Source organism: Terrapene carolina, unplaced genomic scaffold (assembly GCF_002925995.2).
Source record: "Terrapene carolina triunguis isolate 2854851 unplaced genomic scaffold, T_m_triunguis-2.0 Scaffold238, whole genome shotgun sequence".
Lineage (NCBI taxonomy): Eukaryota > Metazoa > Chordata > Testudines > Emydidae > Terrapene > Terrapene triunguis.
In genome coordinates this window covers 17299628-17326803 of record NW_020664589.1, presented here as the reverse complement: position 1 = coordinate 17326803, position 27176 = coordinate 17299628, and the positions used below count along the sequence as shown (strand labels likewise).

The following is a 27176-nucleotide window of genomic DNA, read 5'->3' as shown; positions in this document are numbered from 1 at the left end:
CATTTGTGCCAAGGCCATCTAATTAAATGCTAACTTTGAGTAAGCTGGATGTGCATGAAAGATTAATTTTAAGAGGTTTTTATGACTCACTAAGTAATGGTTCAGTAAAATCTGTATATTATATCATTAGAACATCTAATGTTAAAGTGATATAATATTTAGTCACAGAACTCTGTTGTGTAGGAAGATGCAGTAAATTATTATTGTTTAAAAAACTGATCATATTTTTCTCTAGGAAATGTTTATGGACTCTATTTTAATTTTCCACCATGAAACGTAGTAAAAGACAACCCCAAAATGAGACTGGTAAAACACACACTATTTTCTCTTTGAATATTTCTACAGCTTTTCATTATCCAAATACTTATGAGCTGTTTTTAGGATTAAGTTGTCCTTGCAGTAGACTCAAGATTATACCAAATTTCCTATATATTTTAGGAGAGTATTAATGGCTGTACTGTAACTGTTTCAAGAGACATCATCTAATAGAGAAAGGTGTACGTTCTTTAGTGGACTTTCATTAAAAAGTTGGTATTATATCTTAAAATGGCTCCTTGTATTACAAGTTTATAATATGTAATTCTTTATGGTTTTAAAATCTTATTTTTATATTTAAAGTATACTGGTGTTATATAAAATGATTTAATAATGTAGAGCAGTGGTCTCCAAACTTTTTTGATCGTGCACCCCATCAGTAAAAAAATTTTGAGCACGCACCCCCTGCCGCCCCGGCTCTACCAAAAAAAAAAAACAAACGGACCCCCCCCCAAACTAACAAAGAAAAAAAAAAAAAAAAAAGGCGCTCCTCCTGCCGTGCATCCCCAAAGATCCTCTTGCGCACTCCACTTTGGAGACCACTGATGTAGAGGTCCCTAAAACTGCATGAGGCTGATGGAATTTATTCAGTATAAACTGTTTCTTTGATGGTGTCATCATTGTAGTACCCATAGATTGTATAATTAAACACCCAAGCTCATAACATTATGGTCAAATTCAACATAAGCTACAGAAATTCATAGTGGGGTTTCTTGTTCTGTCCTTAACTCTTTCCACTGTGTCTAGCTATTGCAAAAGCATGTATATGTAGTAATACGCTGCTTACACTCTTACAGTAAACCCAATCAACTATGGAACGCCCTTACTATGTATCCACAGATTACTGAGAAAATGATCCTTATTTGGCCCCTACCATAGTGTGCTTGTGTTTATTTCAGGCCATGGTTAGTATGTGGATCCATGTGAGCAGAGCAGCTCTGTGTACCAAATCACTGTTTGAGGTGGAAGTTCCTTGTGTATTAATTGGGAGCAGCTTTCCTAAACTGAATAGCTACTACTTTCATTTTTAATCCCCAACATAAGTAAATTAGTAGCCAGTGGCCTGTTTAATTAAAAAGTCTTATAAAACAAAGAAGAAAATTTCACTAACTCAGTAAGCTGCATTGTTCAGCAATGCAACACTCAAACTATGGAAGTGCAATTCCTAGATAGCAGCAGAGAAGGAGAGCTGCAAGATGCCTAGTCAGAGAGGGACTCTCAATGTTTTCCATTGTTAAAGGAGTTAAATAAGTAACCCTGTTTTTTAGATGGGGAAGCTGAGACACAGATGCTAGGTGACATGCTCAGGATCACACAGCAAGTCAGTGGCAGGGCAGAGAATAGAACCAGAATACTTGACTCTCAACCCTACACTTCAGCCACAGGATCCTGCTGACTCTGATAAATCATCACAGTCGGCGTTGTCCATGGTGAACGTGTTGGAGAGCCCAAGTCTGATCTAGTGCATGAAAACTGTGGGTAGCAGAAAGCAATATTCATCTCTTTTATTTAATAAACAAATGTGTTTGACTACATCCAGTTTAGGTAGTGACTCACCTACTTAAAGGGTGGGTGAGACCTAATATCTCTAACAATAAAAGCTTAATGGAACCAGGATGTGTGATTCCTAGAAAATTAACGAGATATTTTGTCAATTTTATTCCAGACTTCATTTGTCAGGATATGCAGTGTCCAGTGACAAGCTAAAAGAATTTTTTGACAAATTAACTATGCCACAGGTGACAGATCAGGAAAATGTTAATTTAACAGCCCCTTTGTGCCTACCAGATTTATTGAAGGCTATTAAGGAAACTCCAAATGGTAAGGCCCCTGGCCCTCAATGGATTTTCCATTGAATTTTATACAAAATCTATTAATACGTTTGATGCAGCTTTTTTGAATATGGGTAATCATGCTTTATTTCTTGGGTCACCTGAGCCTTTATAGCTATAATCCACTTCTCTAGTTGGGAGCAAAATCCACGCTCACAGTATTGACTGTAATCTGGGTCTAAACGATTCCTCCTGAACAAGTGAGCTTATATAAACCTCAGCAAGACAGTGATAACTTGTGATTGCTATAGCTAAATCCAGTGTGGCTAGATCTTTGACTCCTGGGCACTGGGACTAAGAATTGCAGTCCAAAAAGTACCTGTCTCCGTTCAACCCCATCACGTGGTCCTGTCCTCCTACGCTTTGCACAGGCAAGTAATTGAGACTAATAGGGCTGCTTGCATGAGTAGTATTTTGCAGGATCGGTCTAAGCACATGACTCTATTCACCCACGTAGAAGCATTCCCAGGCACGTGCCCCATGCTTCTGCAGGATCGAGGTGCACTGGAATTATGCATGTTCAGGCTTAGTTCATCTAGTCCAGTATCCTTTTCTGACATTGGCTAATACCTGATGCCCCAGAGGGAGGTGCAAGAATCCTTATGCCCTTGAGTTAGTGATTGGGGTATGCCCTGACATCATGAGCTATCCCATCCTCTTTAAATGTTTTCATTTAAAAACATCCCATTTCTAGCCCTTGTAGTTGTAAAGATAACCTACCAAATGTGAACCTTGCGTACTCCCTCTCGTAAGGCCCGTAATAAACATGGGACATTTTCCAGACATTTTCCACCATCGCAAATAGCGGTTCAGCTCCACCAGCATTAACAGAATTGGGAACTGTAGTGTATATGAGACGCCACTCTTTTAAGCCCCATGTCCTGTGCCTGGTAAGTGTTTGTGATAAAGGGTTCATGGATGTCTGTAGTGGATGGTGCTGGACAAAATCTATAATGAAGTATAATTAGAGAGATTTGGCGTGGGGAGAGAAGATATGTTGGGACTGATAAAGAACACAATCCATAGAGAGATGACGAGGGAAGGAGGAGAGAGAAGGAACAGATGAAAAGATCCTGAGGGGCAATGCAAGAAACGTTACCCAGAATGTGTGATGGGGAGGAAGAGAATGCAGTGGCAGCAAGAAGGAGAAAGGTCTAACACAAGCATGAGAGACGGCATAATTTGAAATGTATTGTACAGGACGTTTGACAGTGTTATAATAATAATAGAACACAATAAACAGAGCACAGATGAAACCTGGGGCCAGTGAAATCAAAAGGGAAAACTTCATTGGCTTAAGTGAGGCGAGGATTTCACTCCACAATGGTCTTACTCTTTTAAATTGCAGTAGACCTAGCAATGCAGGTATTTTACATCCTGGCTAGTTCAATATAAGGTGGATGATCAGGCCCATATGGGCCTGTTAAAATGTCTGTTGATTGGATTAAGAGCAGAGATAATGTAGTAGTGGCTAAGGAAATAGTGTCTCCCTTTTTGCCTTTTAATTGAAGTACCACTACCTGCCCTCCACCCCTCTGCTTCGGAGCGTAACGTTTGGGCTCAGCAGCAGAGAAGGAACTGAGGGGGGTCAGACTGCATAGCGCTATTTATACCACCCGTGCACAGCGCGGGGAAGGGGAGGTGCGCATGTGCAGTCCAACGGGCACTGCTATTGAAGATCTCTGACTCCAGACGCGAAGGCGCTGCCACAACTACAGTAGAGCACCCCTGGGGGGAGACATCTCAAAGAACTTAAATTACTGCACAAAGTGAGTAGCCCTCTCTTCTCAACTCAGGCCTGGTCTACACTAGGACTTTAATTCGGATTTAGCTGCCTTAATCCGAATTAACCCTTCACCCGTCCACACTACAGAGCCAGTTAATTCGAATTAAAGGGCCCTTTAAATCGATTTCTGTACTCCACCTCGACGAACGGAGTAGAGCCTAAATCGATTTTGTTAATTCGAATTAGGGTTAGTGTGGACTCACACCACCGAATTACTGTGTTTAAGTTAATGGGGTAGTGTGGCCGCACACCACCGAATTAATGTGGTTTAAAACCGAATTAAGGTGCTTAGTGTGGCCGCGCACAATCGAATTTATACAACCTGTTTCCCAAATTCGAATTAATCCTGTAGTGTAGACATACCCTCAGAGTATGCAGAGGTCTTCCAGGGGGTACCATCCACTCACCTAGATATTTGCCTAGTTTTACAACTGGCTACATAAAAAGCACTAGCGAAGTCAGGAAAAACTAACATTTCATACAGACAATGACTGTTTATACTGCTCTATGTACTACACACTGAAATGTAAGTACAATATTTATATTCCAGTCTATTTATTTTTTAATTATATGGTAAAAGTGAGAAAGTAAGCAAATTTTCAGTAATAGTGTACTGTGACATTTTTGTATTTTTATGTCTGATTTTGTAAGCAAGTAGTTTTTAAGTGAGGTGAAACTTGGGGGTACGCAAGACACATCCGATTTCTGAAAGGGGTACAGTAGTGTGGAGAGGTTGAAAGTATTGTTCTGTTGGGGGCTGGGCTTAAGACATGGCAGTTTGTGTCTTGGAGAGTAAAATGTCTGGTACAGAGGTCTGTGAGGGGACATGGGAACACTGGACCTACCACTAAATGCTTTTAATACCTTCACTAGTTGTTTTTCTCTTGGAGTGAAAATAATATAAAAATTTACACTTAATTAAAAACCTTTACTTGAATGTGTCTGTTTCCTCCACATTGGCAGCCCTTACCAGTGAGTCTAGCAGAGGGCCAATGGTTATCCAGACAAACTTATGGTCCTGTTCATATTTTATTAAATTCTTTTGAATCTAGCCATGTTCTTTCTTTTAAACAGATGTGTCGAGTTTCTTCTGTACCTTGAGTACGTGGGGGAAGAAGATAGCTATACTTATAACTAAAAAAAAAAGTATTCAACTTCATTGTGTTTGGGCAGTTTTTACAATACTTCCACGCTAATCTACCATGAATGTAAAAGTACTTTTTATTTTTAAGTTACTGTCTTAGTTCTATAACTTAAAATTATATTGACATGCCCAATTATTTTATAACAAGAATATGTTTTATACTCCCAGCCTAGGTGTCCAATATTGAATCCTCTAATTCCATTACTTAAAGCCAGAATTCCTAATGATTAATTCTAATGGTGGTTTCTCTTCTTGGTATAAAGCAAGGATATTATCCTCATGTCAGTTAATTTGTGGGAGGGAATTGTGAAATCTTTTTCCCACTTAAAAGATTATTAGCTTAAAAATAGAGTCCTATCAGCTATAGATTAAACATTTTTCTTCTAACATAAACTTTATTGATCTTCGTTGCTATATTCTTTATGTTTTAATTAAGTCTTAATCTCCCTGGTGCCAAATAGATTTTTTTTTTAATACAATAAAATGCAATGATACCAGTTAATCCTTTTTGGTTGTCTCCAAATAGTTTTAAATGGTTAGAAGTGGGCTCAGTTATATATTGGTTTTGGACTTGCCTTGACATATAGAAATCATCTTTTATTTATTCTTAACCAACACTTAACCTCCATGTCTGTTTTACAATCCTGTTTCCTGGTGAAGTGAAGAGGTGGTTATGTTGTCCATCTGACTTAGGTACAGCCATCATATAGGTTTCTCGTGGTTGGAAAAATGTGTAGCGTCTGTTACCACTCAGTGTAATCTTCTTGCTATGGGGCGATGTTTCTGAAATGTTTGCATCTATAAGATTCATGCATGTTATGTGTAGTTAATTTGAGTTCTGTAAGTATCTGCTGGCATGGCCTGCCTGACTCCTCCTAGTCATGATGCCCGACTCCCCTTCCTTCTTTCTGTTTTGATGTGGACGCCAGTTTCCACTTCCTCCCCCTTTTTATATATCCTGGAGGAGAGACCCCCCTGCCTGTTGACCCTTTAGATCTTTGTGCACCAGAGTGGTGACCCTTGGACTCCCTTCTGAGAGTACCAAGAGTGTCCATGTATAGTCAAAGAGGGTGGGGGTGAGGAGGAGAGGAAATGAGACAGGCCATCTCTGAGGTAAGCTGGAGGAAGACCATGGAGCATTTAAAACCAAAGTGCAGTTTTGAACTGTATCCTGAAATGATTGGGAGCCAGTGAAATTATTTGAGGACCATGTGTGGTTGGGCTTCTTTGTACCCTTGAGATAACAGGCAGCAACATCCTGCATATGCCAGAGTCAGGGCACATGGGATGCCATTGAGAAGGGAGATGCTGCAATTGAGGTAAGAGGGGATTAAGGCAGTGCCATACGCATTATTGCAACAGTCAGTTGTGATAGGTGAATTTGCAGGGGTAGAAGCGGAGGACAGAAGCAGAAGTTTAGAGTCAAGGATAATGCTAAAGTTGAAGACTGTGGTGGGAAGTTGCTTTGGGACATAGGTAGGGTTCATAGTCGTTCTTGATTGAAGATCTTGTGGTGGAAATGTTGAATGTTTCCATAAACGGTTTTCAGTTCTCATAGGAAGTCACATGAGATCACTGCCCTTGTGAAACTAATCTTTCACATTTGTTTATATAAAGATATTAATTGATTTCATTAAACAGCATAAAAGAACTGAAATTATTTAAACTCGCATAGTAATTCCACATAGAAAGTTACAGTAGTACATTTTAGTTCTAGCTACTGTAATGGACATAAGAGCCCATACTTAGATCAGACCATTGGCCCATCTAGCCCAGTAGCCTGTCTTCTGACAGTGGCCAGTGCCAGATTCTTCACAGGGAATGTACAGAACAGGGCAGTTTATCGAGTGATCCAACCTCTGTCATCCTGTCGCAGCTGCTGGCAGTTGGAGTTTTAGGAACACCCAGAGCATGGGGTTGCAACTCTGACCATCTTGTCTAATAGCCATTGATGGGCCTATCCTCCACGAACTGATCTAATTCTTCTTTGAACCCAGTGATACTTTTGGCCTTCACAACATCCCATGACAATGCGTGGCACAGGTTGACTGTGCATTGTGTGAAGAAATACTTCCTTATGTTTGATTTAAACCTGCTCCATATTAATTTCATTGAGTGACCCCCTGGTTCTTGTCATGTAAGGGGTAAATAACACTTCCTTATTCACTCTCCCCCCCCCCCCCCCAATCCAACCTCTGGAATGTTCATCTTAAAAAAGAGATGACTAAGGGGAGATATGATAGACTTGTTCATGTCTCCTCCTATGGAAGCTGTCCCATACCCCTAATCACTTTTGTTGCCCTTCTCTCTACTTTTTCCAAGTCTAATATATCTTTTTTGAGATGGGCAACCAGAACTGCCCGCAGTATTCAAGGTGTGGATATACTATCAATTTATAGAGTGGCATTATGATATTTTCTGTCTTATTATCTATCCCTTTTCTAATGGGGCATAAGCTTTCGTGAGTAAAAACCTCACTTCACAGGTGCCACCAGACTCCTTGTTGTTTTTGTAGATACAGACTAACACGGCTACCCCCTGATGCTTGACCCTTTTCTAATGGTTCCTAACATTCTGTTCGCTTTTTTGATTGCCACTGCACATTGAGCAGATATTTTCAGAAAACGGTCCACAATGACTCCAAGATCTTTTTCTTGAGGGATCATTTAGACCCCATTATTTTGTATGTATAGTGGAGATTGTTTTCCAAGGTGCATTACTTTGCATTTATCAACATTGAATTTCATCTGCCATTTTGTTGCCCAGTCACCCAGTTTTGTGAGACCCCTTTGTAACTCTTCCCAGTCAGCTTTGTAGTTGTATTGTCTGCAAACTTTGCCACCTCACTGTGTACCCCTTTTTACAGAGCATTATCAATATGTTGAATAGCACTGGTCCCAGAACAGATCCTTGGGGACCCCCTCCACTGTGAAAATTGACCATTTATTCCTACACTTTTTTTCTTATCTTTTAACCAGTTACTGATCCATCAGAAACCTTCCCTCTTATCCCATGGCTGCCTACTTAGCTTAAGAGCCTTTAGTGAGGGACCTTGTCAAAGGCTTTCTGAAAGTCCAAGCACACTATATTCCCTGGACCACCCTTGTCCACATGTCTGTGGACCCTCCCAAAGAATTCTGATAGATTGGTGAGGCATGATTTCCCTTTACAAAAGCCATGCTAACTCTTCTTCAACATATTGTGTTCATCTATGTGTCTAATAATCCTGTTCTTTAATACGGTTTCAACCAATTTGCGTACACAAGAATCTAACCTACACAAGCTTTTGTTTTGTCTCTGTTTTACTGTGTCACTTATGTATTTTAATAAAATGTTTTTTCAACAGGGTCATGTTGGTACAACTGCAACCAAAAAAATTGATGTCTACCTCCCATTGCACACAAGCCAAGACAAACTGCTGCCAATGACAGTTGTGACGATAGCAAATGCCAAGGTGCATGACCTGATTGGACTAATATGCTGGCAATACACGAGTGAAGGACGGGAACCCAAACTAAAGTACTGTTCTTTCTTTACTACTACTTGATCTCTGGTTTTCTCCTCTACAACCGTTTTTGCATAATGAAATGGATTTCCATGTCAATATTTTTATAAATAAGTCTTACAGGAACCACCTACACAGTTATCAATATTTCTTTGTGAGCAATACACACACATCTATATCTATTTCTCTTTCAATTAAACTGCTGGGTACTGGATAATGATAAACATATGAATCCAGGGATGTGCAAATGAATCATCATTTTAAAACACTCTATGTAATATTAAGATAAATCGCACCGCTGTTGGCATCATTGATAGGTGTTTCATTTTTATGTCTGACTTAGTTTTTGAACCACTTCTGAATGACCAAGGAGCAAACAGAGGTGCATCAAATAAAATCTAGAAATGATCTGTAAACCTTCTGATTTTGACAGTGGTGGCAAGAGCTTGTCAATATCTGAATATCTTTCCCTTCTCCCTGCCTGACTGTGCCTATAGAGTAGTAACAGGATGGCATAACTAAAATGGGGTGCTGAGTGTCTTGGAATGCTATTTTAGTCTTCTGTTTGAGATCTAGTATACTACCATATAAATGATTACTAAATCATGCTGCATCCGTATGCACAAGAGATCAGAGTTAAGTTTGTGCATGTAATCTGAACTTTTTAATGTGTCACTTTACAAATGTAATGTTCTTTTAATGTAGTCCTTAGTATTGAATAGACAAACTATACCAATGTGTATGTGAATATATCATTTTTTCAGTGTTTATAAAGAATTGACAACTATGGGGTTAAATGCAGTTAAGATCTAAGGTACCCTCCTTGCCCCCATCCTTCTGTGTAAGTGTATAAAGACACCACTAAAATGAAGATGAATATATTGGCAAAAATGCAAAAGTAGTCATAAAAATTCAGTTTTATTTGAAACTGTGAATAATGCTTTATTCTTTAATTGAGAAACCACTATATCGTGCACTAGGCCCTTATACTTCCTACTAGAACTTGGCCTGAGTCACCTGTGCAATAAGAGATCAACAGATACTGTTGTCCTTAGAAATTCTTTACAGCTTCACTCTATCAATGGATTTTTCAGTATTTGCTATAATCCTTGCATATCCCTTTGCTTGGGGTGGGAGGCATGAAGGGAAGGGGAGGCTGCCCCTAAATTTGTTAGGCTGAAAAATAGATTGTGTGCGGTCTTAGAATATTTCTTTTTTTTTTCTTTTTTTTGGGTAAAAGTAATGTTTTAATGGTAGGTCATACAAGTTCTGTGAAATAGGTACTTCATATCTTTTAATCTGGACATCTTTCATTTTAAAATGATACGGTAAAGTCTGGAAAAATATTTGCCCAATATTTGCTGCATAACAAAGGATGGAATGATAACATATCAGAACCACCTCTGGTACAAAAGTAATCTAACAGAGTATAGTAGATGTTTTTATTTGTTAGTGAGTCAAACTTCCAAGTCTGTTCCTTGGTCGTGGCATTTTCCTTGGAAATGTTGCCCTTGCTACCATTTTTCAGGAATGGGTTTGTATTCATGAGTCCTCTGTATTTGTTCAGAGGTAGGTTGAGAACTCTTTGGGCTTTCCTCCAATTCTAGCACAATTGGCAGGACATGAGGGTGGGTGAGGGGAGGAGAGAGAGGGGTTATTCGGATTTACATTCAGATGCTTTTATTTTGGATCCCTGATTATTAGCTGTTGTCTTTATTGTAGAGCTAGAGCAGCATCGGGAGGTGGACCTTCTCTCAGATTGAGTTTCATGGAGGTTGTTGATTTGGCTCTGTTGTTCCTCCCAGCCCTTTTGAATGAACAGATGTGATAGTCAGGTCTTTGATGTATTAAACATTTCAGTGTTCTGACACTGGTGAAGAAATGTAGAAATAATGGCAGACACTGCCATTTCACTTGCCAGTGTTAATCGCCATTTTCTGTTTGTTAAAATATTTGTTGATCAGGAATGTGATTGTTGTGTATTATTACTATATTTTAAATGTGTGAGATGCAACCAGTATCAAAGTCTCGGCACGTGTACTTTTTAAGAACACGTTACACATCATATTGACCAAGGTCAACAAGTAAAAAATATCCCATAAAATAAAATACCAGTGTCCTCAGAAAAAGGCTTGTGTCCTGGAAGTCAACAGACTTTAACTCTGTTGGACCAATGGGAGGAGGTGAATGTCAGTGTCTTTCTTGGGGGTGTGATCGCTGACTAGGAATGAGCTTGGCCAGGAATGCTGTCAAATGCCCCCAGATCCCACTACAGGGAGAGGAGTTAGTGGGAAAGCTGGGGGACATTGTAGCAGATAAGAACCTGGACTTGGGGGTTCAGGGAAAGGGCAAAGTCTCAAAATTTCAATATGATTTATAAGTATTTTTCTTTGTTCTCATGTTTCTTTGATTCATTTTGTCAGAGCAGCTCAATGCCTGTCCATCGGCAAGGGTCAATTTAACTCTGTTACTTTACAGAGTTCATCTCTAAATAAGGGAATGCATAGAAGTAAGGTTTTGTAGATATTATTATTTATTTTATTATCACTTATATTATCGTAGCACTTATGAGCTCTAGTCATGGACCAAGACCCCACTGTGCCAGGCACACAGAACAAAAAGACGGTTTTTGCCCCTACGAGTTTATAATCTAAAACAAGAGGCAGCCAGTGTTTACAGACAGACCAGTGAGGAAACAATGAAACCGTATTTTTCAGCATGGATATTCTCCCTTTCATTTTGTTTGCTCTGGAGCTAGTCATTTTACAGACAAAGGGACGAGAGTGAGGATCAATTTGAAGAAAGCATTAAAAGTTGTGCGGGTTATACCAACTTGTAATCTGGTATAAAAATACAGAAAATAGGCATACCTGCTAATCAGACTAGAGTAGAACAATGAGGAGCTATTCATTGTGAAAGTGCAGCCCCCACTTTCAGGAGAGGAATATCTTGCTGTCAATTTCTTTATCCTAAAATGTTGACCTAATAATCCACAATAAGTGAGCTATAGTTGACAGATTTGAGGATGTGCTATATCCAGTTTGGCCTGCCATTTGGTAGTTTTGTCTCTGTTCAGTGTCTGTTGATACGAGAGAGCCTTGACAGTGTTAGCAACCCTGTCCCTGGCCTCTTATATATGAACTTCAGAATCATAACCCACTGGACCGTTCCGTTGCTAACCATTGATGGATGTGCTCTGCTGATTCTGCCTTCAAAAAGTATGTGGAAATAAAAACGGGTACAAAAAATTTCAGAACCACAGATTTATTTATTTTAGATTGTTAAAAACCTATAATTTGGTACTCACTGCAGTTAAATTCTTCATTCTATCTACAATAAATTCAGATTTTCAGGACCTTCAACATTTTCAGATACATTTAGCTGAAATTTGGGGTTTAATCTTATCCCAGTGTACATGAATTTACATGCTGGATTAAAAATGTGTAAAATTTGCACCAACTAGACTTGTTTTTTCCATAGGTTACACACAATAGTGTACTTACTAAATATAATATACAGCTTCACTAGCAATTGTTAGAACCTAATCTATTTTATGCTAATATCTTGTGTTAATACCAGCTCATCAGGAACACAGTGTATTAGCTCTGATGCACTAGCAAGTGGATATACACGTGGTACAGTAGACTAACTTTTTCTGCAACTTAATATGTATACGGTAAAGTATTTGCTCCAAAGTAATCTCCAGCTCTATAATTTGTCATTTATATTTTGCTTATCCTTTTTCATTGACAATAAGAGATTTCCTTTTTTTAAAACAAACGCAAATGTGTACAACTAATGAAATTCTGACTTAGCTTATAAAAATAAGAAGATTTCAGAGTTGTGTCTAAACCTATATTATTCCGCAAAAATTTTTGTTTGCTATTTGGGGACATCTGAAGCATGGTCAGTTTATGGCACGTGACAGACGTCGTGTACTTGCAGTCGAGGAGGACACGTATGGATTGAGGACAGCATTTCAGTGTTGATAATTATGTTATTGGCACTTTGGGATCTCTCTCAGACCATACTGAATGTGGTGTTCTGATGCATGCCTGTATCTCCCCCTAGCTTTAATGGGAATTATGTACATGTGGCAAGTACAAAACAGACATTTTAATGTTATTTATACAGAGCCATAAACGTTTGTACATTAGGGGAGTTGTGCCAAACAAATAGTTCCTGCCTCAGAAGGGCTAGCAGTCTAAGGGCAGAGACAGGAATGGCTCAGAACAGTATAGTACAAAGATGAGTGCCAGGTGGGCATTCACACTGGAATGTGTCATGGAATGAGGGATGGGCTGATTTTTTATTAGCTTTATTAAAAGGAGGACAGTGAGTGTGCAGAACTACACTATAGTGTGTTAATAGAAATACAGACTGAAATGCATCTTTTCCGTCTAAATTGATATTCCTGTACATTTCTAAATTCTGTTGCCAGTCCTGCCTTTGATCAGTTTTCCTAAAGTTTACTGCTGTGTTCTTGAAGAAGTTTAAAATTAGTTCTACAATGATGTATCAGTTCTTCATAACAGTTGAGAGGCTCATAAAAATTTCTTTTACAACATTACAGAATTTACAAAATTTATAGTGACAAACATTGCTAGATTACTATCTTGTTAGCCATCCATTTAGCAAATTTACAGTTTACATTAATATTAATGTGTCATTATTACCTATTTTATATAATAAATATCTTAGACATGACAGTATGCATATAGATCACCTGGAGTAAGCGCTCTCAATAAGCACAGTTGCAACCAAAGGTTTGTGAATTAATTGAGAAAATTGCAAATCAGGTAGTCAGCGAAATAATTCATTGTCACATCCAATCAATAAACTTTGTAAATCAACTCATTTAATTCAAAAAATGATCTATATAGATCAAGCGACCAATTAAACAATTAGCATACACTTTGCAATTAATTAATTTAAGCATCAATCATGCAATTAAAACTCCAAATTTAAACTGAAGAGTTTAGAAACATACTGCCATGTGAACACTGAGGCTATACTTCATGCTTCTAGAAGTAGAAGTACAGTAAAAAAAATAAAATAAAATTAGAGCTGAACAATATAAGTGTTAGAGTTTACATTTTAATATGATCAATGTGATAATGAGCCAACATTATTATGTTTTGTGTATATTGAGCTAGATCTCTGTGATTCTAGCCTGTGGAAAGAAACTGGTTTAGCGCTCTCTCGTGCCCTCCCCCCGGCATGTGCCTGAGAAACTTGTGTATATTTATTTCAGGCATTAATGCATAATAATGTTAACTACTTTGATTGATTGGGCTGTATAGAACTTAAAAGGTGTTTTTGTGTAGCTTGCTTTCCACCATAATAATAGTTTACATTGAACACAAATCCTTGACTTTTCATGTAGATATTCCCTTGACATATTTTTGTTGTACTGTTTACATGTGTGTCCATACTGCACCCTTTGAGTATATTTTTATATGTAAGAGCTTTTTTCCACAGTTACTAGATCTAAAACAGAAGAACATAGATATTGCTCATTGAGATTATATTCTAAAAATGTAACTGTCACCTCATAAAATATGTTTTCACAAATGGAAGAAATATTACTGACGCTTTGTCAAGTCATATAACTTCTACAGATTTAGGAATATTTTAATTGCTGGTCTGTCATTATTTTGTATACAAATGAGTTAATAGGAGGCTGTTCTGCCTTATTTGGATGTTTTCTTATTACTGCTTTATCACATGATTATGCTAACTAAAGGGTTTGAGGCTTGATGCTGTGTGAAAATTAGTGATATTTAAAGTGTTTTGATTTCTACACCACAGAAGTCTGCTGGCTTATTCTAAACAGCATCCAGCAATTGACACTGGACCATAGAATTTAGCTGGCTATGTAGCTTCCCCTCTGAAATAAACTTGCTCTTTGTTTGTTTCAGTGACAATGTCAATGCCTACTGTCTCCATATTGCTGAGGACGATGGTGAGGTTGACACAGACTTTCCACCCTTGGATTCCAACGAACCCATTCACAAATTTGGCTTCAGCACTCTGGCATTGGTTGAAAAGTACTCTTCTCCAGGGCTGGCAGCTAAACAGTCACTCTTTGTTCGAATGTGAGTATTGACACCAGCTTTCTAAATTATCTTAACATCTGAGCATAGACTCTAGCAAACACTTTTTTTCTTTTTTCTGCTCTGCTCTGCTCTTAAGCATTTGAACTTTGTAAAACTCAGGTTTCAGGTGTATTTGAGAGTCTTCATAAGTAGAATACACAATCTTGTACAGGTCATGCAAAAAGGAAATGCAGTTCAGGCCTTCAGTTTTACCTTTTCTCATAATGGCTAAAATCCAAAAGACAATAGCTTTCTGGTTCTAAAACTGCAGAGAAAAATAAGCCAGTCAGTATGATTCACAGACAAGGTGTTGGACTCTATATTTGGGGGGATTTTCACATTTTTGAGTTTATAATATTCAATTCAGTCTGTGCACACCCTCCTTTGTGAAAAATAATTTATTTTATAACTGAAAATGTAATAAGTTTTGAATTGCAAATTAAATCATACACTCTCATGCGTACAGTAGTTGTAAGAGAACCAAATTTCTGGAGGCACTTCAACTTTGGCCTAGCACCTAAATGAGACAATTATTTCCAGCTCTGTTATATATGGAATTTTTACTCAGTGCAGAAAGAAATAATGTAACACTGGTCAGCATTGTGCATCGTAGCTACTGTATGTTTGGTGTAAAATGCAGGTCAGTCATTACAGCATCAATTAGTATCCTAAGCCATGCATAAACTAGACAAAAAATTGGTTTGCAGATGTTTGAGTCCTTCAAAAAGAAAGTGATAAAAGATTTTTCCTTAATATTGAAAGTGCTTTATTCAGTAAAATATTGGCATTTGGCCCATATTCACAACATAGAGGTGCTTCCAGTTATGTATTATCCCAAATGCAGATAAGATGTATTATGTATTTATGATTACTTTTTAGTATAATCCAAACTGTGTGCCCTCTGCCTTGCTGACAGGTATGAAGATCCCTACCCCAAAGAGCTTTCTCAGAAATCCCATGCATTAATCTACTATTCACTCCTCCAGTGGAGCCAAAGTCCCTCATTCTGCCCAGACTCGTTTCATTAGGCTGCATGCAGCTGTGATGATCACTGAGAGACAGCTCATTTTGCCCTCCCTGGTACTTTGCTTTGGTGGGAGAGGTGGGCTCCCCTGGGCTCATAGTCCAACCTTGTTTGTTAACTGTATGTCCAATTACTACAGCAGAGTTGTATGTTAGCCATATCATTGAGAAGCTGTAGTGGTTCAACAGCTGCCTCTAAGGGAGACATCTAAGTGTTGATCATGTTGTATAGTAGAATAGAACAGAGGAGAGCAGAGGATTTTCTTGCTTCCTTGTCATCTTCCCAATGCCAAAGTGACTTTCATAAAAGAATAGCATTCTGAAAGGTAAATGTGGCCCCTAAAAGGCCAAGAGGAGGGACAAAGTAATCCAGAGTAATTTGTAGTACAGTAGTACATAGAGATCCCACTCAGGACAAGTGCTTATCACGTTGGGCACTGTACAAACATATAGGAAGGAATGGTTCCTGGCTCACAGAGCTTGCCATCTAATACAAGGCAAGGCGTGACAAGTGAGGGTACCAAACAGGGAGGAACCAGGGGAGGTAGAAAGAGGGTAACAGTAATAAGGTCACATGAATACACAGTCTAACCACGCACCCTGCTTGATGGTTCTGAGTCACATAAGTATCGTTGGTTTTTTAATTGTACGTTTGACCTAATCTTCAGTGGTTGGCTGATTTCTTGTAGGCATTGCAGCAGAGGTCTGGGAGGGATTTGAAAGAGAGAAGGTTTATAGCCTTACTGACTAGTTCAGGGCAGTATCCATGGAAAGAATGAAAGAGGTCCTTTAGAAGAATAAACTTGCCTTCTTTCCTAAAGTGATAGGGAAACTCTCCACTCCAGAGCTATGGGCCGGGTCTCTCACCTGTGAGGGAGAAGCTCCAGCTTTCACATAAAATATCCAGTGTGTCACAGCCATCCACTCACTAGAGGCTAAGGGTTCTGCTAAGTCCACAAGAAAGAGAGAATTCTTTTGCATGGCTCATTTGTGTGACTTGGAGCTGTGCAAAACAAGAAATAGGCCAAAACAAAAATGGACCTTGTAATAAGATGTGAAAGATTGCTTCATTTCTTCCTTGTTTCAGCTTCCACACACTCACATACAGCGCTGGAGTACGTTTGAAAGGATATGGTCATCTTAAATATTTGGTTTGATTTTCTGACAAAGCATCCTTTAAATAGCATGTCCTGAATTCTTTTTTTCCCTTCAGAACATACTTTAAAAATTGTATACCTTTTTTGGCTCCGTTGCTGATGTTGAGAAGAGTCTTTTCAGGAGGCTCAAGAGCAACAATACAAAACATGTTCTAAATATTCCTCCCTTCCTCTCTGTGGGTGCACATGCATACTGCTGCTTCGATTTCAGCTCTGCTGCTGCTGTTACTGATTAAACACTCTCTTGCAAGTTGTGGGGAGAGCATATTTGTTAGCTCCTGTCAATGCAGTTGTATGGAAGTGATATCACTGTACCCCACTACAGGAAGTGCAACTGGCTAATCAACAGAACAGTGATATTAGCTATACACAAAGTGTTGTCAAATGCCTAAAGGAATAAAATGAAAAACATTAACAAATCATTTTCCTCTAATGTTGCGGGAGAGGGGTCACTTGTTACAAAAGTAGGTACAAACTTTTCAGCTTCAGATGTGACTTTCGAACTTGATAGTGTCCCTTTGAACAAATAAAGTTTTAAGTGAACTTTCAAAAATCTCAGCTGTTTAAATGTGAATTGCTTTAAAGTGTGTAGTATTCCAGCACCTGAAGTGTGGAGTACAGTGAAAGAAAAGCCAGAGCTGATATGGGGTAAATTAGTGGACTGTTGATTTGCTTGAGTCTTAGAGAAGCAACTGTGTTATTTCTTTTCATTCTGTGGTAGTTGCAACCATTTTCATTGTCCAGATTGTCATTGTCCATAGTCTGCATAATTTAGAATTTATAGATCTCACTTAATTTCTTTTTTGGCAATGGCTACTATCTGGAGAGAACAACAGTTTTGTCTGTTTAAAATGACAGAAATAACCAAATAAGAAATAAGAGATGGAAGTCACTCATTGCCTGCTTTAAGATTTAACAGGTCAGATAAATCAAATATGTGCATTTGCACTCTACAATATCCGTCTCTTGAAATGGAGCCAGAATAAGCTTTGTACCAGCAGAAATATATAGTAAGCACAGGTTTTAAAATGTAAAATTCATTAAATTTGCTGATGTCTTTAAAGTTCAATAAAAAAACTACGGTCATGTTTAAACCACATCAGGTTTGTAGCTGCTCGTTTAATAAGCACGTTGCCTGTACATAAGCAATACTAACGGGCTGGATCATCTTGCAGTAAAACCCACAGACGGGTGCTACGGGGGAGGTACTGTTCCCGAGGAGCCCCTCGTGGAGTTCCTCCTCAGCAGGGTAGAGTGGTTTTAAATCAAGGCGATTTAAATCAATGGCTGAATGAATTACACTTTAATTTAAAATAATTTAAATCCCTTGATTTTTTTAAAATAATGATTTCAGTCATGTTGAGACTTTGTGAAGCTAATTTGAAATGATGCACTATTGCGACTTGAGATTCAGCGTTCTCATTACATTATTGTTTTTTTAAATGCAACTACAGGCAGGGTATCTTATTTGAATTTTACAAAACTGCTACAGGCAAAAAACAAAACCTTGACAATTAAAATCCTGATCTGCTGCAAATACTTAAGCAGGAATGTAACTTTATTTCAATGGGACTACTCATGTACTTACGTGTTTTCAGGATCAAGGGCTAAAATTTAATTTTTATTAAAATTTATCTTAGCGGCAAAAAAGTCGTCATCATTCCAAAACAAAATTGCTTTGGTGTTAACAATGAAATGTTATCTAAGCTTTCAGCACATTAACAAGGTTATAGAGAAGTCTTTTAAACCCACAGGCCAAAATTTTCAAAAATAAACACCTAAAGGTAGGCTCCTAAATCCATATTTAGGCACCCGAGGTTGAGTTTTTTAAAAGCATCTAAGTGATTTAAGACCACATAGCCCACGGGCTTAGAACTCCAGTCTCCGAGGAAGGAGTATAGCCTGCTCAAATGGTTTCAAATGACTTGTGGAACTTCAATATATTGGAAGGTGCTGGGGGGAGGGGGGCGTTGCAAATATACACAGTCTATTCATTTATCAGCTCTGTTTGAGGTTTGTTGTTCTCACAGTAGGGATGTTATTGAGGGCCCTGGACTTGTCTCTTTCGGCACAGATGAGCATTTTAAACGCGAAACTTATTAGTAGACTAAATCTATATAGAATTTCAGATTTTACTAACAATTTGGAAATTAAAGAAACACATTCAAAAAAATCTGCTAGTAATTGAAGACTATAAAATGGGAAGAAGGTAAATAACTAGCAACGAGTAAATTAAAAAAAATAAAAAGTTTTGTATATTTTTTTGATTTGTGATTTTTTTTTTTTTTTGCCCACTCCCTGCTCCCTAATCTTTCTAATGGGGATGGGGTGTAGTTGACACCCTTCCCCACCTGCAAAATGAATGTTGGGGCCTGCCCCAAGCTGCAGGGTCCCCGGATGCCTCTGTCTCCACAGTAGCTCTGTGCCCCTGGCATTGCCATTCCTGCTAGTAGGCATGACCTCTAACCATGGCTGCCCTAGGGACCCCTCTTCAAGAAAATTCCTACCACGGAGCGGGCTCTGCAGGAAAGGTGGTAGGTTGGAGGACCATGAGCATCCTCCCCATCTCAACTCAGTGTGGACTTGCTAACCCAGTCCACTTGCTGCATAGCTTTTGAATCCCACAGGGTCCTGGGAGTAGGGGAAAGCGCTGTGCAGGCGACTGACTTTTATCCCCAGGATGCCCCAGAAGGGAGGGGGGGTCAGCGCACAGATCTTGGGGACACAATCAGATCCAATAATAATAAATACTGCTTGCTCAGGGAGACTAGCCACAGTCAAAAGTCATGTTTTTCCTAGGATATTAGGTAGACCAATTAAGCAAGGTGGACCAGCTGCTCCAAATTTTATATGGTGTAATGAAACCAATCAACTCAAAGCAGTAACAGTTAGGGGATACTCTAATACATTCTAGCACTGGGTCTTCATTGAACAAGAAAACTCTAGAAATGTAGATATTGCCAGCTTCCTATGAATTAATTTTAAAAAAAAAACCCCAAAAAACCCCTGCACTCTAGAAATCTGTACCCAGTATTTGGGTTTGGGATCGACCTAAATTAAAAAAAAAAAGTTATTTTCTGACCATTACAAATACTCTTTGCAGTTCATTTATTTTACAGTAGAAGAGTTTTAAAGACTGGGAGAGTTATTGAATATATATGGCTGGCCAGTAGTTTCTAAAGAGACCTTTTTATTAAATCAAAACCATCCTTACATGGCCAATTCTTCCATGTTACTAGAACCTGCCAGTTAACTGTTAGTTTGTCTTGATGGCTTAGGAATTTGTTTTACACAGAAAGCTAACTTTAATAGAGACAGTGGCTTCTGGACTAACAGGAAATAAAACAAACAAAATCAGTAATTGCTATTAGTCTTTGCTAACAACTTTTCCAATATGCAAATGTCTGTGTGTTATTCAGTTGGACAAGGATTTGGGTTGACAAATTACCCTAGAGAAATCTAATTTAAGATGGAAAAGATGATCAAAATTTGATAACTATAATTGAGAAATACTTCTGTAAGCGTGAAAAGATTATTTTTATGATAGTTAAAGGGATTTAGTTTAGATTCTACATCTTCTTTTCCTTTACTGTTGTTGTACTAATGCATATAATTGTATTCTTTTTTGTTTTGTGTCTCTTCTCACCTTAAAGTATTCTCAGTTGCTATTCTGTCAGTCTAGTGACTTGTAATGTTCATTAATACTGTATCACTTACTGGTGGAAAAACTTGATGCTTCTGAGAAGCTTCATGATGAAATGTGGCATTTGATTTCAAGATCTTGCCCATATTGTATGTTGAATACATTCTCAGATGTTATGCAGTTCACTGAACTGACAGTTATGGACCCTCGCCTGGGACCCCATTTCAGCAGGACATATTTGAGCAGAAACAGTTTGCAGAACTTTATACACTTAAACTCCTTGCCAAGGCAAACTCTTAGCCACTTGAGTTTGCTATAAATACCCAGTGGCAATGGTTGGAAGTAGCCCACGGTGTGTTTTATGTTCTTAGCTGAATGTAAATGTCTTTGTGGTTATATAGAGTAGTAAATAATTGAGTTTGATTAGGGAGAGGGACCTCCTTATGCCCCCACCTGTGCCCAGCTGGTAGGGGAGGGTCGAAATGAAGCCATTAGCTGTCTCTCTTACTGGCATCTCAAAGAGCTCAAATACATCTGTGTCTTATTTTCTTTTCTGGCACAATCAGTTGAGCAAGCTAAGCAGGCATGACCGAATTTGGCAAGTTCCAAGGACTCTGGCAAAGTTACACAAGGAGAAGTGGCTTCTAACTGCCCATTAGTCTAGCGAGTTATGTTTTTGGAAAATGTCTGTTATGGAAAGGAGTACTTTGTCCAATGTCAAACACTGCATTCTCAAACAATCAGCTTTGATGTCAATTTGAATTTGTCAGGTTGAGTCAAACAAAGCACTGCATTCATGTAAATGTGAGCTGTGTTAGCTGATGAAGTAATACCTGAAAGACTTACTTCAAATGAGGCAAAGTTATTTAAAGTAATTCTGATACTACCCATTAGGATTTTCTTCTTCCTGAAAATTTTATTGTCACAGCTTGACATACTCTGACTAATGGCATTGTTCAGGAGTCGGTGATTCTGCTGCCATTTGGCTCCTAGATTAAATTTGGCATACAAGGCCTCTAGCCTGGAGCACGCTTTATTTTCCTGTTTAGTTCAAATTGCTTTGATCATTATGGATCCCCCCCCCCCAAGTTACACTAGCTTTATACCTGAGAGATTCAGATTGTTTCCAATCAAATCATATGACATCTTCCTTGTGGTGCACTTATGAATGCAATTCAGAGGTTATGGAAACTTACCCACAATAGTCCTATCCTCCGTTTTCATACCTGTACATATAACTTACAAAATGTATTTTATCACATATATAAAATGCAAATATATATAGGTTAACTTAAAGTATTCTCACAGTACGGCAATCAAACCCAAAAGCACACAAAAGTAACATGAGGCTTACTTTAGACCCACAAAAGCAAGGCATTTCAGAGGCAGAGCTAAAAATGTGGGCTGACAGTCATCATGATTCACATTATTGTGCACTTTAATCTAAAAAGTTACCCATCTTAAGTTAAGGACAGTGCATCAACTGGGATTTTTAGCATACTTTGATTTCACACTCTTCAGATGGAAAACATTATTAGTCATCACCAGTCGTTTTCAACCATGTCAGGGATTTTCTGCGGAAAATTTGTAAGTGCTATAGATTCCACCTCAGAATAGAACAAAAGTTGTTTCCACATGAGAGAGAAACACAGACAGTGCATGGAAAAGTTTGTGCTTAATGTTGACGACAGAAGCCTTTACTCTTTTTTTTTTTTTAAACGTTAATTTATTTACTTAAACTGAGCCCAAGACTAAGATACTATATAAATCCCCCGCTTCTTCCCCCCAAATCAACATTCCAAGCTTTGAAGCTTTTGCCTTTTCTCTTGTTTTCATTTTCCTCTCCTGAACCTTGCCACCCTGGCTTCAGCGCTAAGGCTGTAAAGGAAGATGGAAAGCCAAGTTACCTCAGAATGATCACTATCATTAACATTCACGGGTGGTTCACTTATCATTCCTGACTGCACAGACATGGCAGCCGTTATGAAACGTCCACAGGTGTAGCACGATGATACATATTACATTGTGCCACAATGGATTTATGTATTCTGTAACAAAAGAAAAGTGTAATGAAAAAATACAGAAGGTAATCCTTTATTCCTCCATTGCACAATTTATCAGTAATGCCTGTGGATGATAAGTGCCAGGGATTTCCTTTGCTTGATTTAACCTTGTCACCCAGGTATGTTTTCGTAAAATGACAGAAAAATACAGGCTAAGGAATTTCTTTGACTCTGTTTTTTCTAAAGGTACTTTTAATTGATAGAATAGTCTCTCTTTGTCGGTCCGATGTTTTCTAGCAGCTAAAGATAAATGCATTCGTTTAAAATAATGGTATCACACAACAGTGGGTTAGGTTAAAATGTATGTAATTTGAAAACCTGTTTAAACTTATGCTGGATAAGGTATAGCTTGTAATGAGGACACTTGATGTATGGTACCAATATAGGAAATGACTGAGAACCTGGCAAGTAACCCTTGAAATGTGTTTCCCACCACAGTAGCACCTCACTACTCTGCACTAATGAGAGGGAAGGTCAATATGGATTGGCAAAGTTTGCAGGCTTCCGAGTGCTGGTGATAGGGATGAGCCCTGGCACCACCAGCCAAGTGTAAGTGATAGCACTGTTCCATAGCATTACAGAGTGCCAGGAGAAAGGGCAGGAGGTCTCATGCTTCTCTCTCCCTTTGGTGCATGGGAAACATGGCGTAACACACTGGCCTTGCCCCGAGATGACAGCAGAATCTCATTGTTCTGTGCCCAGATCTACTTTCAATGCAGATTAGTGGTTTTACTGTGTACTACCATGTGGTATTGAGATTCTGCTGTGTATTGTCAGAGAAGAGCAATGTTCTTCTTTTATTTAACTAAAACAAAGCAAGAAAATACTAGTAAGTCTGAACTCTGATTGGCATTTCAAACACCTTTGGCATTATTCCATAGCAAATATCCAAAAGTTTACAAATGTGGGGTGCACTTTACATTTCGTTTCTCTTGCCAAGGTCTCACTTACTGAATAGCTCACTAAATATAGTAAAACATCGAGGTTTCTCTTTTTTTTGCTTTGATCAGTAAAATAAACTTTTAAAGATTGTTCTGGGATGGGATCCAGCTTCTGAGGCAAAGAATGGCTGTGGTTCAGCCATGATTTAGTAAGAGAATGTTCAGTAAAATTAGTTGGACAGTTCTCAGGCCAGCTGCTCAATAGGAAAGGCTTGACCGAGTTAAAATGGACTGAAACACTAGCAGGATCAACAACAGCTTTTCCTTTTTAACGGCTGAAGTGACAAGAATTAAAAGTCTGTTTTCCATTTTGGGGAGTTCCAGAGACATCTTAGCATTAGCAAACCCAAATTAGGTCATCAGTGCTCAGTTGCCATTGTTTGTTTCACTCCCGGCAGGCAGCTTGACTTATTCTTAGCTTAGATTGAAGGCCTTAGTTTGCTTATGAGAAAACACATTGAAAGCATTTTTTAAGTCCGCAAGGCTGGTCATGTTTCTGTTTGACCAAATTAGTTTTTGTTTTTATTTTGAACTTATTTTTCCTCATTTTTTTTAATGTTTTAGTTTGCCTGGAAGTTCTGTACTGTAGAATGTTCTATAAAGTATCTAGGAACAGCAGAGCCCCTCCTTCAGGACAGAGTTCTGTTCATCAGCCTTGATGCTTTAAAATGCTCTCCAGACTCCTCCTGGGACATATCAGTAGCACACATCAGATAACTTGGAAATGTAAAAGAAACTAAGAGTTTCCATTACTAGAACTTTAGTGTTTTGACATGTACACTGCTTCCATATGCCAGCTTTTAACCAGAAAAACCACAAAGCTTTCCTCAGTAGATCAGTCAAGACTAGAGAAAACTGTAAGGAACTCAAAGGATCTAACAGAACTAGATGAATGGGCTGCAGGATGGCACGTAAAATTTAGTGTGGACAACTGTAATGTGTATTGAAAGGAATAGTTTGAACTAGTCATGTGCATTGCAGGGTTCTGAATTTAGTGAAAACCCCTGCTCAGTGTGTGGCAGCAATCAAAAAAGCAAACAATGTCTGGCTGTTTTAAGACTGAAAATTGTATGATGTCATTATAGAAATGGGTTGTACTCCCTCATTTTGAGCACTGTGTTCACTTCTGATCACTCCGTCTCAAAAATATACAGCACAAATAGAAGGGTAACAAACAAACTTGAAGAGGCATGAAAAGAGGATAGATTGAAAAGATAGGAATGTTTAGTTTAGAGAGGATAGTTCTATAAAATAATGAATGGTACAGAGAAGGTAAATGTATTGCTCCTGTTTACACTGTCTCATAACACCAGAACAAGGGGAAGGGGAAATGAAATTGGGAGGCAATTCAAAGGAAATAGTTTTACATAACACACAATTCTGAAACTCACTGCCACAGGGCTTCACTGAGGCCAAGAGCCTCGTAGGATTCAAAAGAGACTTACACATTTTATATGGATAATGAGAACATTCACAGAAGCAATTTTTAAATTTTATCTAATGTATAATGGATATGAACCCACATGCTTCAGTGCATAAGCCATCAAATAACTGCCTTGATTTAGGAAGAACTTCCCCTAAATTGGTAGATTATCCCATAATTATCCACTGTAGGGTTTTTTGCTCCTCCTCTGCAGCATCTGGTACTGGCCACTGTCAGAGACAGGGTACTGGTCTAGATGGCCTGCTGATCTAATCTAATATGTTAATTTCCATGTAAGGGCTATGTTTCCCCACCTCCACCCCATGCTTGTAGGGTCATGTGGGAAAGGAAACAGTGGTTGGCCACATGTGTTATGTTTATTGTAAGACCAGTGTATGTGGATTCCAAAATTGAGGAACCTGTATCATTACAAACTTGTGCATGCTCACACCATTGTCGATAGCACTAATAGTGCAGCTGATGGTTGTGGTTGAGAAATAACATGTGACAAGAGCTCAAGTTGTCAGTGATCTTTCTAGGATATTTCCCAGCATGGGATAGGGCTGAGACAGTAATCTGAACTAAACTTCTTCCCAGAGTTAGGGTCATCCCATAACATTCAGTTTGGTCCTCTTTATAATGATGTAAGTGTATTGATTGGATTGTTGTTGACTGCCAGTTAGTTTTAAAATATTCCAGCCTGATACTGTTCATCTAGAATTTTGTTTCCTGATTAAAATATTGAAATAGCCACATAGAGAGTGAGAGAGCTCCACCTCCTCCTGTCTAAATTGCCTTGTGAAATACAATTTCTTCCTTACAGTGCAGCCCTTTCCCTGTGTGTGCCCAACATCTCTAAAATTTCCTTCAGTGACATCTGCTGACATGAACAGAGATTGACTGCAAAGTCCAATGGGCAAAATTTACTGACTGATCAGCCAGGCACCTCTCTTATTACACCATCATCTTCTCCACTTCACCAGTGGATGGCACTCTCAGTACCCCATTTGTCCATTTCTCCGATGACCATCTCGAGGTCAATTACCATACTTCGTCCCTGCACAAAATGCCTTCCTGAGCTGAGGGCCAGACCAACTAACCTGTTTTCATGATCATCTCTTCCAGATTTATGCCACAATGCTCACAAGAAACAAGTCAACAAAGCCATTCATTTTATTTAATATAATGCTGTGCCCTAGTTTTTCCCTCCTTACTATTTTGTTGCACCTTGATTGCATCCTGTATGAAAATGAGATTGCAAGCTGTTTGGGGTAGGGGCCAGTTCTTCTTATGTATTCTGCAAAGCACCTAACACGCTTTACTAATAATGAGAAATAAAGGAGTTCTGCTGGTGTGTTTGCTCATTTTCCTTTTGTAAGGACAAACACAAAGTGATCTGAAATGAAGATGATAAATTAGGAAAACCCTTGCAGCATACCCTGAGCTTTGTCACTTTTCTCCTTTGTTGTCCCCAACTTGCTCATCAGAGCTTGCTTAGCTTCTCTCGTCGTGTCACAAGTATGCAAATCTTTCTGTTTAGTTCATTGGCATACCCAGTACATGTTTTGCTCACTACACTTATGTGCAGTGGGGATTGCAATAAACTGTCCTATGTTTTGTAATAACGAGGTGTGTGTGTGTGTGTCTTGCAGAAATGCTGCTCATGGATTCTCACTTATTCAGGTGGACAGTATGAAGGTCACCATGAAGGATATCTTACAAAAGGCCTTAAAGCGGAGGAAGGGATCACAGAGGGGTTCAGGTGGGATACATATTTTGCTCTCTGTAAAGAGATCTTTTGCCATAAGTAACTCTCTCCCCCTCCCCCCCCAAAATCTGTTTTCTTGTGACTGTCATGCAAAATGCTAATTTTTGTTCAGTTGGTATGGTGATTTTTCAGCACAGCTCCAAAGCTGCTCTGTTCACAGGTGGGTAAAGAAAGAGAGCTTTTCAGATACTACTGAAAAACGCTGACAGTGGGAGAATTGTATAATGTTTCCTGCAAAAGCCATATAGTCAGTATCAGTAATGTTTGTTTATTATGACAAAGCCACTTGCATTAAACACCAGTCACTGATAGCCTGAAATGAACTGGAAACATGATTATGCCTTTGCTTGTTAGACTTCATATACTTTTCATTTATGTCAGAACCAGGTATTTAATGTGATTTAAAACAAATTCTAAAAAATACAGCAGATTATAACAGAATAATTGACTTCCTGCAATATTATCAAAATATTGTTGC

The 27176-nt window shown here is 38.6% G+C and overlaps 1 protein-coding gene across 2 annotated transcripts in view; it reads left to right on the top strand.

The window, feature by feature from the left end:
• Positions 1-27176, top strand: part of MAPKAP1 (MAPK associated protein 1) — a 157207-nt gene that overhangs the window by 63117 nt on the left and 66914 nt on the right. For both annotated transcript variants that reach the window (XM_024214530.2, XM_024214529.2), the window contains exons 5-7: positions 8424-8596; positions 14504-14680; positions 26583-26692. In XM_024214530.2, coding sequence (XP_024070298.1) covers positions 8424-8596; positions 14504-14680; positions 26583-26692 — 460 coding nt within the window. The remainder of the gene's footprint in view (positions 1-8423; positions 8597-14503; positions 14681-26582; positions 26693-27176) is intronic.